Here is a 15028-nt window from a genome sequence, read left to right on the forward strand (position 1 = left end):
TGTTAGTTTGCTGTTCTGCTAGTTTTCAATCAATCAATCGATCAACCAGCTAGATTCTCCCGACTGATTGATTGGTTGATTAATTAATTAATTCATATATATTTTTCTGCTGTTGTGCCCATTTACGAGATGTGCGCGCATTTTGAGTTCCATTTCTGCTATTTCCAGGAAGACGAAGACAGCCTGTTAGTAGCCCTTCAGATGATTCAAGACGTCATGAGCAAGGGACCCAACATTTTCTTAGAACACTTCGCCCGTCTCGGAGTCTTCAGCAAGGTCCAGGCGTTGGCTGGACCTCAGGAACCACCCGAAGAAAGTGCAGCATCTGGACCGTCTCAGCGGGCCAAAGAGGATGGTGTAAGCTTTGCGACTTTCGTAGTACAAACTACCATTTTCAAGGAGTACGTGTAACACTGACGTTGGGAGAATCGTTGGCCAAAAACGTAGACGCAAAAGCGCCACGACAGACCTCGTCTACTCAGAGGAACGGAAAATGAACAATCGTCACTGCCTATTATTTTTGCCTCAATATTTTAGTCGGTTGATTTCTTTCGATACGAATTTCAGATGATACCAATATTTTCCGTCGCCCCAAGAGAGAAATTCGCGGGTTGGGCAAACAGAGTCCGAAATATCGAGCGACGGAGCTGCGCGGCATCCGAAATTTTGGACGTTCTTATACATCAACTCTATGGCAGTGTTTCCCAAAGTGTGGTCATTTCAGTGAAGATTTTCGTCCCCACAAACACGCGCTCGTACATGCTGCCCGATTTCCAAACACCCAGAACTTCCAAAATTGCTACAAGCATGCTTCAACGGCTAGCTTCTAATTTCTGATAGAAAAGTCCTGCAATTCACGTTTGTCCGCGTCCATACACACACAAACAAGAAGAAACTAGTCCGGAATCGTGTCTGAAGCGGTATCGAAAGCACGCAGCAGCTGATGAGGTTGCTGGTTATGCTATGGCTGTGACGGCGTGTGTGCGGGGGTGGGGTCCGTGAATTGGTTCTCATCGCTTCCGGGGGTCCGTCACCGCCAAAAGTTTGGGAAACACTGCTCTATGGGACCCGCGGCCGTTCCGCGAACGAGTCCGAAAAATCGAGCACGCCCGAAAAATCGGTCGGCGACTGTACAATCGTTCCAAGTTTGTCGTGCATCATGCAGGGAGAGGATGAAGAACAACCCCCACAGCAACAGCAGGAAGATGCCAAAGAAATAGTGGCAGGCCGTGCCTATCACTGGCGAGACTGGAGTATGGTGCGAGGCCGAGACTGCCTCTATCTCTGGAGCGAGGCAGCTGCCCTGGAGCTCTCCAACGGTTCCAATGGCTGGTTCCGGTTCATACTCGATGGCAAGCTGGCCACCATGTACTCCAGCGGGTCCCCAGAGGGCGGCTCGGACAGTTCGGAAAACCGGGGGGAATTCTTGGAGAAGTTGCAGCGAGCACGTGCGCAGGTACGTTTTCATACTGGACATGGTTTCCTGAAGCCTGTGGAGGGTTTTAGTTGGTGTTTGATACCCCCTGTTGCAATGTTTAATACCCCCGTTTCAGTGGTCATTGGAATAAATGGCTATTGACCCGCTGAATGTTGTATGGTATTGTATGTTAATTAAAGTTTGTGAAACACCATTGAGGGGGGTCAAGGGTCTTCAAAACAGCTCCTGGTTGCAGACTCGTTCCCATTGAACTGCTAAGGACTGAAAAAAGGAAAGAAAAAAAAAAAACTGCAGCGGAAGTAGTGAGAAGTCACAAAACTCTCTGCACCACTTATGATCACACACAAATGGAGAATAAATTAGTTGCCACATATATTGTGCAAGTAAAGCACTAGAAGCGTATACAAAGAGGGGAGTCAAGTCCTGTAGATCACATAAACAAAATACAGAAACCGACACTGAAAAGTAAAGCACTATTAAGATTCCAAAACTGTGTCCTGCATCACAGTGTCCTTCACCGCAAGAACCATTTTTATGAGAAAATGCTCACAACACTGGGCAAACCGATGGATGTTAGTGTATTTTCATCTTTTTTGGATGTCACGTATTTTCAGTGGTGTTTGAGGCGTTTAACGTTCCTTGCTTTCCATGATCAGTGCGCACTAATGCCAGCCCTAGTTTGATTGTTTCATTTTGCGAACTTCAGGTGAAACCTCACACCGCCAGCCAACCCATCCTCTCGACCCCCGGTCCCACGCGGCTGGTCGTGGGCAACTGGGCGATATCCTGCCGCCGAGAAGGAGAGCTGTCCATCCACAACTCCGACGGGCAGCAGCAGGTGACCGTGCTCCGAGAGGACCTCCCCGGATTCGTGTTCGAGTCCAACCGCGGCACCCGTCATTCGTTTACGGCCGAGACCCTGCTCGGCCCGGAGTTCGCCGCCGGCGGATGGGCGGGACGAAGGGGCCGCAGGTTGAGGTCCAAGACGGAGGCACTCAAGCAAAAGGTGTGTCTCTTCCGTCGCTGAATTTTTTACCATTGGATTTACTAACGTACCGGGTGCAATGTTTTAAGGTGCGACTTCAGGCGAGGGAAATCTACAACGCCCACTTCCGCAGCGCCCAGGCCCAGCCCCGTGTCGTCGTGACACGCCTCTGCAAGATCGTGGAGCATCTGGACCGCGCCTGTCAGCGTCAGGTCTCCTGCTGGCAGGAGGTGAGCTTATATTTTTTCCACTTCCCCGCACTCTTTAAACCCTGTGACGTGTGGTCATGTGTGTGTGTGTGCGCAGCCTCAAGGTGGCGACTGGAGTCGCCAGCTGCGGGGAGCGCTGCAGGAGCTGGTGCAGCTACTGCAGGACGAACGAGCGGTGTCTGCCTACGAGCTGCACAGCAGTGGTCTCGTCCAGGCCCTTCTGCGGCTGCTGAGTAAGACGGTGAGTTCGCATAGCACATGATTCTTCTCCTCGTTTTTTTGTTTTGTTTGTTTGTTTGTTTGTTTTTCTGTAATGTATATCTAGAGGCTGACTTTTGTATTGTAAAAATTGGGTGGATTTTTATGGTGTGTAGTCAGAGTGAAAATTACACTAGTTAGGTGTAGCTTACGTATAGGTCGTTACGATGGGTAACAATGAGTAAAAGTCGAGTTAGAAGCTGTAAAGCAGGATGAAACTGTGTGGAAGAGTTGATTCTAATGTGGGAAAGAAAAAAAAGTGTAGAAGACATTCAAAATGGTGAGAGACAGCTCAGGGTGCAACTGGGGGGGTTTAGTGTCCGTTGCTAGCCCTTATAAATGCCTGCATTTGAGCTATGGCAAACTGTCCTGGGGGCTTCCTGCATTTCACCTGAAGCTGCATTTATGCAGATAGGGGAGTAAGAATGGATTTGAATGGGTTTAACCCTACAGTGCAAGGCTGTTTGTATTACCTCGCAGAAATAACCGCATCCCACTTTACAGGGTTTGGAGGGCAATGGGCACATGTCCTGGAAAGCCAATAAGCTGTTGAAAGACCGAGTGAACGTCTTCAAGAACTGCTTTCACGAGAAACCTTACGGATCGGAGTAAGTCTCTCCCGACCGAGTGTATTACGGCAAATTGCACTGGTCAATCCGGAGCGGCCATTAGAATCTGCTAAAGAGCTTCGAAAATAGGGCTTTGTGTTTTCGAGTTTCACGTTTTTCGAAAATTGGATTCAAAATTGTGTTTTACCGGGTTCAACGAACGCCACCTAGATACAAGAAGGCCTGCTTATTGCCTCCTCTCTCTCCTTCGCTACGTGGACATATAAAGTCGGAATTCGTCTGCTACTGCGAATCGCCGCACTGCGAATTCAAGGACTCTGAAATGATTGCAGCTAACTTGGAACCTCTAGACCCCAATCTGTAGACAAAAAGTGCAACTCTCTTTCCAAAAAATCGGTCCTGAGAAAGGTACGGGACTGTTTTCAGCTTTATTTTAAAGATTTTCCTGTTTAGTACGCGGGGACATCCAATCATTACTTGCAGACGACAGTTGTTAGTCGCCATGGCTACGACAGCTGAAAGCTCGTTCGTGATTGGCTACCGCCATTGAAAACACGATCCTGATTGGATGACCGTTAGTTGTTACGTCACCTCAGAATAAGCTGGCTTTCTTTATCTATGTGGTGTTGCTTTAACCCTGAAACACAAGGCCATAATAAAAAAAAACAAAAAACATACCAATATTAGCGCTACGGCCAAGATACTGGCTGAAGTCGTCACCCACATCCTGCAAACTCGCGGAACCGGTCAAGTGCTCGATGATACTCCCGCATGATTCGGAGAATGTAACCTTCCTCGATGGACCAAGAAGTTGTCCTGAGTCACAAGCCGAGTCTGTTTCGGTTGGCTAACGGAATAGACACGTTAATCAGACACAGATTGACCAGTGGAATTTGCCCTGTGATGACCGTGACGGAGCTCTAATCCCTCCCTTGTGTCCTTCCAGCACTCGCTCCCCATTTGCGACGTTGCTTAGGAAACTAGTCATGGTACTGGAGTCGATAGAACGGCTTCCCGTCCACCTTTACGATACTCCCGGTTCCGGATACGGACTGCAGGTGCGCTATTTCTCTGGCGTACTCCAAAGCACGGTTGGTGACTTGCTCATGCCCTCTTTACCACGTAGCGTCTGTCGTGTTGCGGACGCGTTTTTGTAACCGCGCCCGTGTGGCAACCAAGGCCAGTTGGGGGCTCTATTAGGACGGTGCCATTTTCCGCGTCTTTTTTTTTTTTTTTCTTCTTTACGAGAAATGTTGCAGTGGTGAGTGGTCCTTCCGAAAAAGTACTACAACATGTACAGCGTGTGTGTGTGTGTGCATGTTTTGAAGCCCTACACAGACAGAGCAACGTCGATCGTCATATAGTCATAACGTCAATATAACGGCATGAACCCCTGGGAGGTTCACCAGTTTACGATCTTTCAACAGGCAATCACTTATTATTAGGGGTGTGCAGATCTGAATATTTGAAGTGGAATCTAATTTTTTTTTAGGGAGGGGGGTGGCAATGGTGAATACCGCATCAAATATAAAATATTTGTTGTTTGTTTGTTTATAAGGGAAAAAAGGAGGAGAAAAAATATTCGTTTTCTGAAGCTAAACAACAGCTGTTCACCTGTGTTGGTCCTGCGGCACTGGCAATTTTGTAAAGCAGGCTTCACCTCCTGCAGGGAAGCATGAGGTGAAGCCCGCTTCTGGGGTTGGTCTTGTTCGTATTTGAGGGATAGTTGAATACAGTCAACCCTCGATTTATGAACCTTCGATTTATGAATTCCCTCGTTTTATGAAGACTAGCACGAGGAACCAAACTTTTTACATGCATTTTTCCCTCGTTTTATGAACCTCGATATTCGAATAATGAATGGAATTTCTGGGAACCAACTAGGAGTTGCCCAGCGTTTTTGCCCTCAATTTATGAACGGATCGTTCCGAGGCCAACAAAAACCTTCAAAGGGATTATTCGTGGTCTTATGAATGACGCCTGAACAGACAAAACGTTTTCGAGGTATTGCACCCTCAGTTCTTAACCCCTCGAAATCCGGACAACAAACGGGTTTTTGCAGGAGTGTTCCTGACCTCAATTGACACAGCGGAAGGCATGGTCCAAGGCAAAATTAAACTATTTAGTACTGCATAATAAACAGAGTGTGAATGCGCTAACATCTGTGTTTTGTGAGACTGATACAGCAGAAGTCATGGTCCAAAGCAAAATTACACAATATCAACTCGGAAATACTGTTCCATTTGCTCGATAGTACTCACTTAACGGAATTTTCGATTTATGAATCCCTCGATTTATGAACGATTCTTCGGGGAACCGAGGGTGTTCATAAATCGAGGGTTGACTGTATTGGGAAAATCGGACACATATATTGGGTATTCGATTCGCGAATGAAATACTTCCGAGTGATTGATATTAGATTTGAAATTCGACAACTCGAATATTCGCACACTCCTACTTAATACGGTGGAATCTCTTCAAACGTGTTCCACTTAACAGGCAGGAAACTATGTTCCATTTAATGGGAGTTCCATTTACTGATGAAATGTTGGGTAGGACATTAAATGATATCTTGGATTGTTTCCAGAGGTGCACACCTTTGCATTGTATAAATACAAAACCAAACAAGCCTATGGCTGTCGTTCCGTAAAGGCAGCAGTTCTGTGTAAGCGACTTCCATTTAGCGTGATTCCACTCTAGTACAGTATTAGTGTATTGCAGTTGGTTGTTATATTATAAGTTTGTATCAATTTTGATGGATTGATTATTGATCAATTTTATTAGACTACATTTGGTTTGAAGTTCAGAATTGATCCGTATTTTGTGGGGTACTGGGACATTTTCGTAATTTTTGGCAACACATACGGGAAAGTGGGAACTGCCAGCCCAAGGGTGTGTGACTTGGTGGCATTTTCACTCTTAATTGATTCTGTTCGTCGTCACAAATATTTAAGGAGGACCGCGGGGGTTCTCATCAGTTTTGCCACAGTTCGTTCTTCCGTTGTGTTTTTGTTTGCCTCCAGTTTCAAGTACTATCTTGTCTGTGCACAGGACAGCGAGAAGCATAACGTTGTAAGAACGTTGATTAGTCTGTTTTCTCACTCTTGGTATGTGACTTCAGCTGTTGTCAAAAGTTGGTGCTCCGTAAAAGTACGGCATGAGACGTTAGCTAGGGTGTCGCGGGGGTGCAAGAACGTGCAGCCGCGTACTGACATGATTGCCGCGGTGTGCACAGATCCTGACGCGGCGTCTACGGTTCCGTCTGGAACGGGCCTCCGGCGAGACGACCCTCATCGACCGCACGGGGAGGGGGCTCAAAATGGAACCTCTAACGACCGTTGGTCAACTGGAGAGGTACCTGGTCAAGATGGTAAGCGGTCGTTCTCTTTCGAAACGTAGATGAAACGTAGATGAAACGTAGATGAAACGTAGATGAAACGTAGATGAAACGTAGATGAAACGTTGATGAAACGTTGATGAAACGTTGATGAAACGTTGATGAAAGGGAGATGAAATGTCTCTAATTTTTCTTGTGTGGCCCGCGTTGTCAACGTAGGTAGCAAAGCAATGGTATGACTACGATCGCTCGACGTTCAGCTTTGTCAAGAAGTTGAAGGAGCCTGGCGCTCGTCTTGCCTGCACTCACGTCAGGGACTTTGATGAAAATGGGCTCATCTATTGGATTGGCACCAATGGGAAGTGAGTCGCTTTTGCTTCCCTCATATCTAGAGCCTGAAGTTTCAGGGTTAAACCCGTTCCTTCCCCGAATTTGCACCCCGAATTGTAGGTGGTCTCTCTAGGGTGAAACCCGTTTTTTTCCCGGCAGATTGCCCTCACCTGAAATGTCTGTACGAATGCACACGACCTTGTTGGGCAGCAAACGCAATTACATCACTGTTTGTACCAAACTGGTACAGCTCGTTTGAGTAATAGAGCCAGATTTCTCCCCGATTTTAGCATACTGGAAGTTTTTCCGCCCGAATTTGCACGAATTCAGACCACATGGTAATTTCCCCGATTTTTTTACCCCCCGAATTGTGAAAAAAATATTTCCCGAAAACTTCAGGCTTTACTTAGTAATTTTTTAACCCTTTGTGACGTTTTTAAAATTTTTCATCAAACAAACAAACAACTGGCCTGTCTGAATATTTGCAATAACCCTTCGATCGTTGGGATGTACACACAGAATACTTGACAAGAATGCATGATAGCGATATGTTGTTCACGTCTTTATTACTTTAAATATTATTTATCGCTATACCTCAAGGTCAGCAGGAAGGGCATAACATGAGGGCACAAGAGTGTAGCAATGACTGTGCACTTTGGTATAGCTTGAAATAAACGACACACGTCTAACCACTGTCTCATGAAACTCTCAGAACGGCAGCAGAGTGGGTAAATCCGGCCCAGGTCGGCTTGGTGGTGGTGTCGTCCTCGGAAGGTCGTAACCTGCCCTACGGCCACCTAGAGGACATTTTGAGCAGAGATACATCCGCCCTCAACTGCCACACCAACGATGACAAGTGAGTGCCCCTGAAACCTGTGGAACAAATGGCATTGGCTGATGCGTGTTCTCCTTTTCCGTAGGCAAGCTTGGTTCTCGATAGATCTGGGAGTGTGGATCATCCCAAGTTGCTACACGCTGCGGCATGCCAGGGGATATGGACGGTGAGTCACTCCTTTGTAGTCAGTTCTTGTGCTCCTATTAATAGCTCTTCACTTTTTGTGCTTTAATATATGCTTAATTTAACGTTCCTCATGGAGCATCTGAGCGAGTCATGACGTGCCACAGAGTAGCTGGTGGTGTTGGTCATGTTGAAACGCTTTGGTAGCCGGTATATAGTGAACCTGAATGTACAGGGTGTCTCAGTTAAATCCCCGGGCTAAATAATTCGCGAACCGGTGCACTGATCGAAGAACTTCCGTTTTTACTAGTATCTGTCTGATCGTCTTAACGATAAAACACAAGACTCTGGCTCTGACTTTGGCTCTGACTTGTAGTCTGTAGCATCAAATGCACCTTCGATGAAATTTTACTTGAAACTTCCCACGTTATACTAGCCCGGAAGTTTCATCCTAAACCTGGCGGCATCTCCTAACTGATGTTGTATTCATATCACATGCCGTACCAGGTCTGCTTTGCGCAACTGGCAGTTCCAAGTGTCCAAAGACGGGGTGACGTGGCAGACGCTGTGGTCGCATCAGGACGACTGCGCCCTCAACGAACCGGGTTCCACGGCGTCCTGGTACCTCCCCACGACGGATGAGACTCAGGGTTGGCGTCACGTGCGCCTCCAGCAAACCGGAAAGAACGCCTCTGGCCAGACGCACTACCTCTCTCTCTCGGGATTCGAGATCTACGGTGTCGTCACGGGAGTCTGCGACGACTTGGGTGAGCACCCCGTCTTCCGCGACTCCGTTGCTTTGAAACTGTGGCGACAGTGCGACGCTCTTTACTGTACGCAGGCAAGGCAGCCAAGGAAGCAGAGGCAAATGTCCGTCGACAGCGCCGCCAAATAAAGCAAATGTTGAAGCTGATGGTCGGCGGTGCGCGGGTCGTGCGAGGTCCCGATTGGAAGTGGAGGGATCAGGACGGCAATCCATCGGGCGAAGGCACTGTGACCGGAGAGCTGCATAACGGTGAGTAGTACCTGTTCGATGAATAGGTTTGCAAAGGTCTTTCGGTTGCCCTAAGGTTTGTGGTTGTCACGACCTACTACAGGTTTTTCCCGGCGATTTTAATCCAAGTGCCAGCTAAATTAATCCACATGCCATGCAAACTTTATGGGGCATGGATTGATTTAGCTGGCACTTGGATTAAAATCGCCGGGAAAACCTGTAGATTATAACGACCATGTCATAGGGACTCCTTCTCAGCGCCACATTTGGAAGCTAGCGGTGGCGCTACCCATCAGCCCGGTTATTCCTTCCTCAACTTCAACAATACTTTGTACTTCAGCTTAAGCATTTTTGTACAAGCGGTGGATGTTTCATTCAAAAGTTGACTACCGTCATCATTCTACCCGTTTTTATAGGTGCGGTTGCTGTCGTCTGCTACGGTAGTCGTACGTCCGCTTCAGCGCATTCAGAATTCAAATTTTCATTGTCCAATCATGATGCAGATCCTGCTGAGTGGCGCCTCTAGCGTATCGTGCAGGCATGCTCGTCATAGGGGTTACTGATGATAACATGGTCGTTACAATCTACAGGTTTTCCCGGCGATTTTAATCCAAGTGCCAGCTAAATTAATCCACGAGCCATGCAAACTTCATGGGGCATGGATTAATTTAGCTGGCACTTGGATTAAAACCCGGGATTAAAAGCCGGGATTTGGATTGGACTTGGATTAAAAGCCGGGAAAACCCGTTGTAGGTCGTGATGTTTGTGCGTCTTTGTAGCTTTTTAAAAAGGTTATTCGTGGATTTGCGAAGCTGACATCGTGGTGAATGATGATTTCAGGATGGATTGACGTGACTTGGGACCACGGAGGATCCAATTCGTACCGCATGGGAGCGGAAGGAAAATACGACTTGAAGCTTGCTCCGGGATACGACCCGGAATGCACAGCCGCGAGCACTTCGAAACCGGTGACTGCCAGCGGCTCCACACCGGCTACGACGGCGAGCACCGCAAAGTCAGCGAAGACAGTGACGACGGACACGGCGTCTGCAAGGGGCAGCCTCCCAACGGTCAGTTTCTGCCTGCCGAGTCGAAAGAGTTCGTCTGCTTCCAGCTTGGTAGCAGAACAGCCGCAGGCGACGACGGATCAGCCGTCTGCAGTGTCCGCGGAGAATCTCACCTCAGTCAGGGTGCGTAGACCTGCAGAGCTGTCTCCTTTGTGTGACGCTAGGTCATGCTTAGAGCCTGAAGTTTTAGGGTCTTACCCGATTCTTCCCCGAATTTGCACCCCGAATTGAAGGTTGCGTCTTTAGGGTGAAACCCGGTTTTTACCCGGTAAATTGCCCTCACTGGGATGTCTGTAGGAATGCACTAACTTACTTGTTTGGTAGAAAAATGCAGTTACATCACCGTTTGTACCAAACCGCTACAGTTAGTTCGAATAACTGAGCCCGATTTTTCCCCCGAATTTAGCGTACTGGAAGATTTTTTAACTCAAATTTGCATGAATTTAGTGCACATGTTTATTAACCCGATTTTTACCCCCCGAATGTAGGAAAAAATATTTCCCGAAAACTTCAGGCTCTAGTCGTGCTTGTTGCGACAAGCATGGAACACAAACAACTAATTGCTCCGTAATTTCCAGGCCGCCGAAACCGTTGCGGAGAACATGCTGATCCGCGCACGTGCTGAGGCAACCTTGGCGTCGACTCAGGAGCTCAACGAGGGGCCGTCTGCGCCGCCCGTCTCCCGCCCGTCTCGGGAGTTGAACAGCCTCTCCCCAACACGCGAAGATCCGGAAACGGAGGATGCCGCGACGGCCATGACCAGCGGTTCCGGTGGCGGAACAAAGTCGACCAGCAAAGCGACTTCGCTGGAGCCAGGCAGGACGACATCGACGAACAGCATGAGCGTCTCCGTCCCAAACCTGTCGCTCGGATCGGCAAACGTGAACGAATCCGCCGTCAGCCTCCTCGAGACGTTTGCAGCCGTGACGAGACGAAGAGGAGGAAGCAATGTTGGCAATATGAGCAGCGGCGTGACATCCGCGCCCGGCGGGCCCGGGACGTTGTTTACGCGCGGGTCGAACAACGTCAGCTCCCTCGTGAGACTGGCGCTGTCATCAAATTTTCCAGGTATGATTTTGTGTTTATTGAAGCTCATTTTGCGACCTCATCACTCCAAGTCTTTCGGTCAATGCCTCACTTGGTTGTTTGTGTCAGCTGCAGAAATGTTGGCAGACCTGCTTGGTGACATTGCTGTAGGAAATGAAACTACGTCGCAGCTCGGGAACCACCAGACGCCTGGTATGTCGACTGTTTTGAGGGGACTGGAGTCGAAGTGTGATGCTCTGTCTTCAACTGACTTTGACTCGGCTATTTAGGAGGCTTCTTGAGCACGGCACAGAGCTACCCTAGCCTCACCCCAAGCACGACTACGGCCGGCGGGACGAGCGCAGCCAGCGGAGGCCTGGCAGTCAGCCTCACGTCCATGTCGAGCGAGAGCGAGCAGGACTTCCTGGAGACCTGTCGCGCGAGCACCCTGATGGCGGACCTGGAAGACGACGACGACCTCCCGGACGACGAGGACAATGAAGATGATGAGGATAACGAAGACGACGACTACGAGGACGTTGTGGTGAGTATAGTGAATGTGAGCTTTTATAATGCTTGCTACGTGTTCGCATTGAATTACACGCGCCCAATAGGTAGTGCTCTTTGCATATCTCGTCCTAAACGTGTTTTAAAGTGCGCTCGTCAACGCAAGGCTGGCTGTGTGGCGGACGACGATCTGATTTTTGCTGTTCGGCAGAAATAAGTGTTTGCGTCTAACCTACTTTTGTGATTTTTTTTTTCTGGTTTTGTGTTTCTAACAGGTAAGTTGGGTGTACTGTTGTTGGTTTGAGTTAAGAATAAACTACAGCTTTGTACGTACCTTTCCTGCAATTCCTACTAAGTATGCCTTAACAAGCTTCCATTGTACGCAAGTATCTTTCGTGGCAGACTTTTCTTGTTGCAGTGCTCGTTCCCACATTGTAAAACTGCCTGGTTCATCTCACCATGAACGAAACCATAATTTTTTTTTTAAATTTGAAATTGCGTGCCTGGGTTTTTGTGTAATAACGTGCACTCAACCGAGCATCTCGTGACAATATGAAACAGGAGGACGATGCGCAGGAGCTCCGCAACGGAGGCAGCAGTAGCACGAGCGGCAAGAGGCGCAGCTGGGACGACGAGTACGTGTTGAAGCGGCAGTTCTCGGCACTGATCCCAGCGTTTGACCCCCGGCCGGGACGCACCAACGTGAACCAGACATCGGATCTGGAGATTCCTCCGCCAGGTCGGTGCCGAACTCCCCTCATACCGAGCTCCCTCAATAACAGCCGTAATAGTCGGCTCTCCGCGGCCAGCCGGACCCGTCGTTCCACGGGATCCAGCGGTAGGTATGGTGGGCACGGGCCCGCGACGGGTGGAGGCTGGTCTTGGCGGAAAGTTGTGGTAGTCTGGTTTGTCTTTCCTCTGGTGGCTCCGCGGTTGAAAGTGGTGGCGTTTTTGTCTCTGTGTTAACAACGGGGTTTTGACGAGCGGACTGCGATGCACTGTGGATGATTTCGGTTGATGACTCATGACTGGAGCCTTGTGTTTTAGGGCTAAACCTGTTTGAACTGGCTTTTTTTTACTCCCCTGATTTGTATCGTCACTTCAGCTCAAACCCGGGGTAACCTGCAAACCAAAACTTGCTAAAAAGGTGTGCAAACTCAACTACTCACACAGGCATGGGTGAACACTAAATTCTTTGCATCTGGTGCAACAATCTTGTGTGCTCTTCTTTTCACATTTTTTTTTCTTTCAGATTCAAAAATTTCCTCGTTCACGCAATGTCTACTTTCTTGCACGACTTCCTAACATAAAATCGGGTTTTTTTTTTTTTGCTCCTGGAATTTTGGAGAGCACAAAATAAAAATGAAAAAACAAGGGTCTACTTATGATATCAAAACCAGGTTGTTGTTGGTAGCTCATTTTAATACTTGTGTTTGCGGGCACTGTGTGTTTCTGCGTAGGAGCTCCTGTTGTCCAACAGAACTTTTCAGAAGGTAGAAGGTAGCACTGCGGAAGATCATTTTTTACGTGCTTGGCATCACTGCAACTCTAATCAGCATGGGAAGTGGTGTAGATGTCTGTCATGTGTAGGGAGACACATGTTTGTATAATGGCAACTTTAACATTAACCTTCTGTGTACTGATGATGTACTTTTGACACTTTCTGTGGACCGATAGTGTTTAAGGGGCACTGAAATGCAAAAAGAACTCGTTCTCAAATGAATGTCCGCATTTCAATTACTGTAATGCACGCAAAATCTGTTCACAGAACGCTACCGTTTAGAAAAAAAAAAACGCAATGAAAACAGAGCATCTTTGGTGGTAGTGTAGGGATCCTTAGGAAGCAAAGATTGGTGGCATCCAATCAGAAAGCAGGAGAACGTGCGTGGATATGGAATGGGTCCTGTGGTAGCGTTGTGTACATGTGCGGCATGATGCGCATCGCTGCATTTTTCAGATTTACTGAATTGTAGCTCACAGCAGTAGTCCCAAATGTTCCAATGACAACAATTATCTTCACTTCCTTCGGGCAGCAACACCAGTGTGCTTCATAAGTCGCACGTGTGTTTTACCGATGTACATCCGATGTACATCCGATGTACATCCGATGTACATCCGATGTACATCCGATGTACGCCCGATGTACGCCCGATGCACGAGTTGAAGCGATGTTCACTGTTCACTTTTGTCACTTGCGATGTTCACTTTTATCCGTTCACTTTTTAAAAGCGATGTTCACTTTTTAAAAGCGATGTTCACTTTTATCCGATGTACATCCGATGTACATCCGATGTACATCCGATGTACATCCGATGTACATCCGATGTACGCCCGATGTACGCCCGATGCACGAGTTGAAGCGATGTTCACTGCGTAGTGTCGAGGCAAGAAAGAGTCGTGTATAATTTTGATTGCAGCTTCGTAAGTGTGAAATGAACACAGCGCGTTACGTAATTTGAAGTGAACTTGTGGTGGCATTTTGGTGCCCCTTTAACTTGTGCCCCTTTTAGTGCCCCTAGCAGTGCTGTAGTGACTCAGACGAGTGCTCCGTGTTTCACAGGTTCCGACGAGTCAAATGCTGAAGAAGTGAGAGAATTGACTCCTCAACCAAGGTTGCAGCTGACGCTGAAGGGCCCCAACCTGCCAGGAGTAGGACATATTCAAACACTACTGCAAACTTTTATTTGTCAACATCAGTCTTGGTGCAATGTGTCTTTCATTCCTCGCTTCCAGATTCCCGATCTAGAAGTGGACCTGGTGGACCCTGAATGGACGATCTTCCGAGCCGTGCAGCACTTGGTCCAGTCCTCGGACCTGGGCTCCAAGCAGGACAAGATCCGACGGATATGGGAGCCCATGTACATGTGAGTTGAGACGTCTTCATCCGCAATCCTCCTAAGTGGGTGTAACAGCTATGTGTTCAATGACACCCATGTCGGTGCGCCGTTCAAGAAGCCACTGTTAAACGCCAACCGCATAGTGTCTGTAGATTTTGAAGTTTTAGGAACATATGTTTATTTACCCAATGAGCTCGAAAGTCTTGCAATTCAGGTGGAAAAACTTCAGTATGCTAGATTCGCGGAGAAATCTGGCTCTGTTACTCAAATTAACAGTACGGGTTTGGTACAAACTGTGCTATAACTCCATTTTCTGCCGAACAAGTTGGTGTGCTTTCCTACAGATATCTCACTGAGGGCAATTTGACGGGTAAAAATCTGGTTTCACCCTAAAGAGGCAACCTTAAATTCGGGGAAGAATGGGGTTAAACCCTAAAACTTCAGGCTCTATGTATACAGGGTGTTTGCGCTAACGTGTCCAGAAATTTTATTTAAAGCGAGCGATAAAAGAGA

At 47.8% G+C, this 15028-nt stretch overlaps 1 protein-coding gene across 5 annotated transcripts in view; it reads left to right on the forward strand.

Moving 5' to 3' along the window:
* The window catches only part of LOC135397193 (E3 ubiquitin-protein ligase HECTD1-like), a 39432-nt gene that overhangs the window by 17126 nt on the left and 7278 nt on the right, over nt 1-15028 (forward strand). The window contains exons 10-29 of one of the 5 annotated variants that reach the window (XM_064628594.1): nt 169-357; nt 1166-1456; nt 2145-2444; nt 2513-2653; nt 2730-2873; nt 3395-3498; nt 4406-4550; nt 6695-6829; nt 7016-7158; nt 7839-7982; nt 8047-8127; nt 8592-8851; nt 8926-9099; nt 9919-10268; nt 10724-11213; nt 11301-11384; nt 11462-11715; nt 12240-12417; nt 14239-14327; nt 14412-14542. In XM_064628594.1, the coding sequence (XP_064484664.1) occupies nt 169-357; nt 1166-1456; nt 2145-2444; nt 2513-2653; nt 2730-2873; nt 3395-3498; nt 4406-4550; nt 6695-6829; nt 7016-7158; nt 7839-7982; nt 8047-8127; nt 8592-8851; nt 8926-9099; nt 9919-10268; nt 10724-11213; nt 11301-11384; nt 11462-11715; nt 12240-12417; nt 14239-14327; nt 14412-14542 (3827 nt within the window). The remainder of the gene's footprint in view (nt 1-168; nt 358-1165; nt 1457-2144; nt 2445-2512; nt 2654-2729; nt 2874-3394; nt 3499-4405; nt 4551-6694; nt 6830-7015; nt 7159-7838; nt 7983-8046; nt 8128-8591; nt 8852-8925; nt 9100-9918; nt 10269-10723; nt 11214-11300; nt 11385-11461; nt 11716-12239; nt 12418-14238; nt 14328-14411; nt 14543-15028) is intronic. The other 4 variants (XM_064628596.1, XM_064628595.1, XM_064628597.1 and 1 more) reach the window with 4 other exon arrangements.

Source organism: Ornithodoros turicata, chromosome 6 (genome assembly GCF_037126465.1).
Source record: "Ornithodoros turicata isolate Travis chromosome 6, ASM3712646v1, whole genome shotgun sequence".
Taxonomy (NCBI): domain Eukaryota; kingdom Metazoa; phylum Arthropoda; class Arachnida; order Ixodida; family Argasidae; genus Ornithodoros; species Ornithodoros turicata.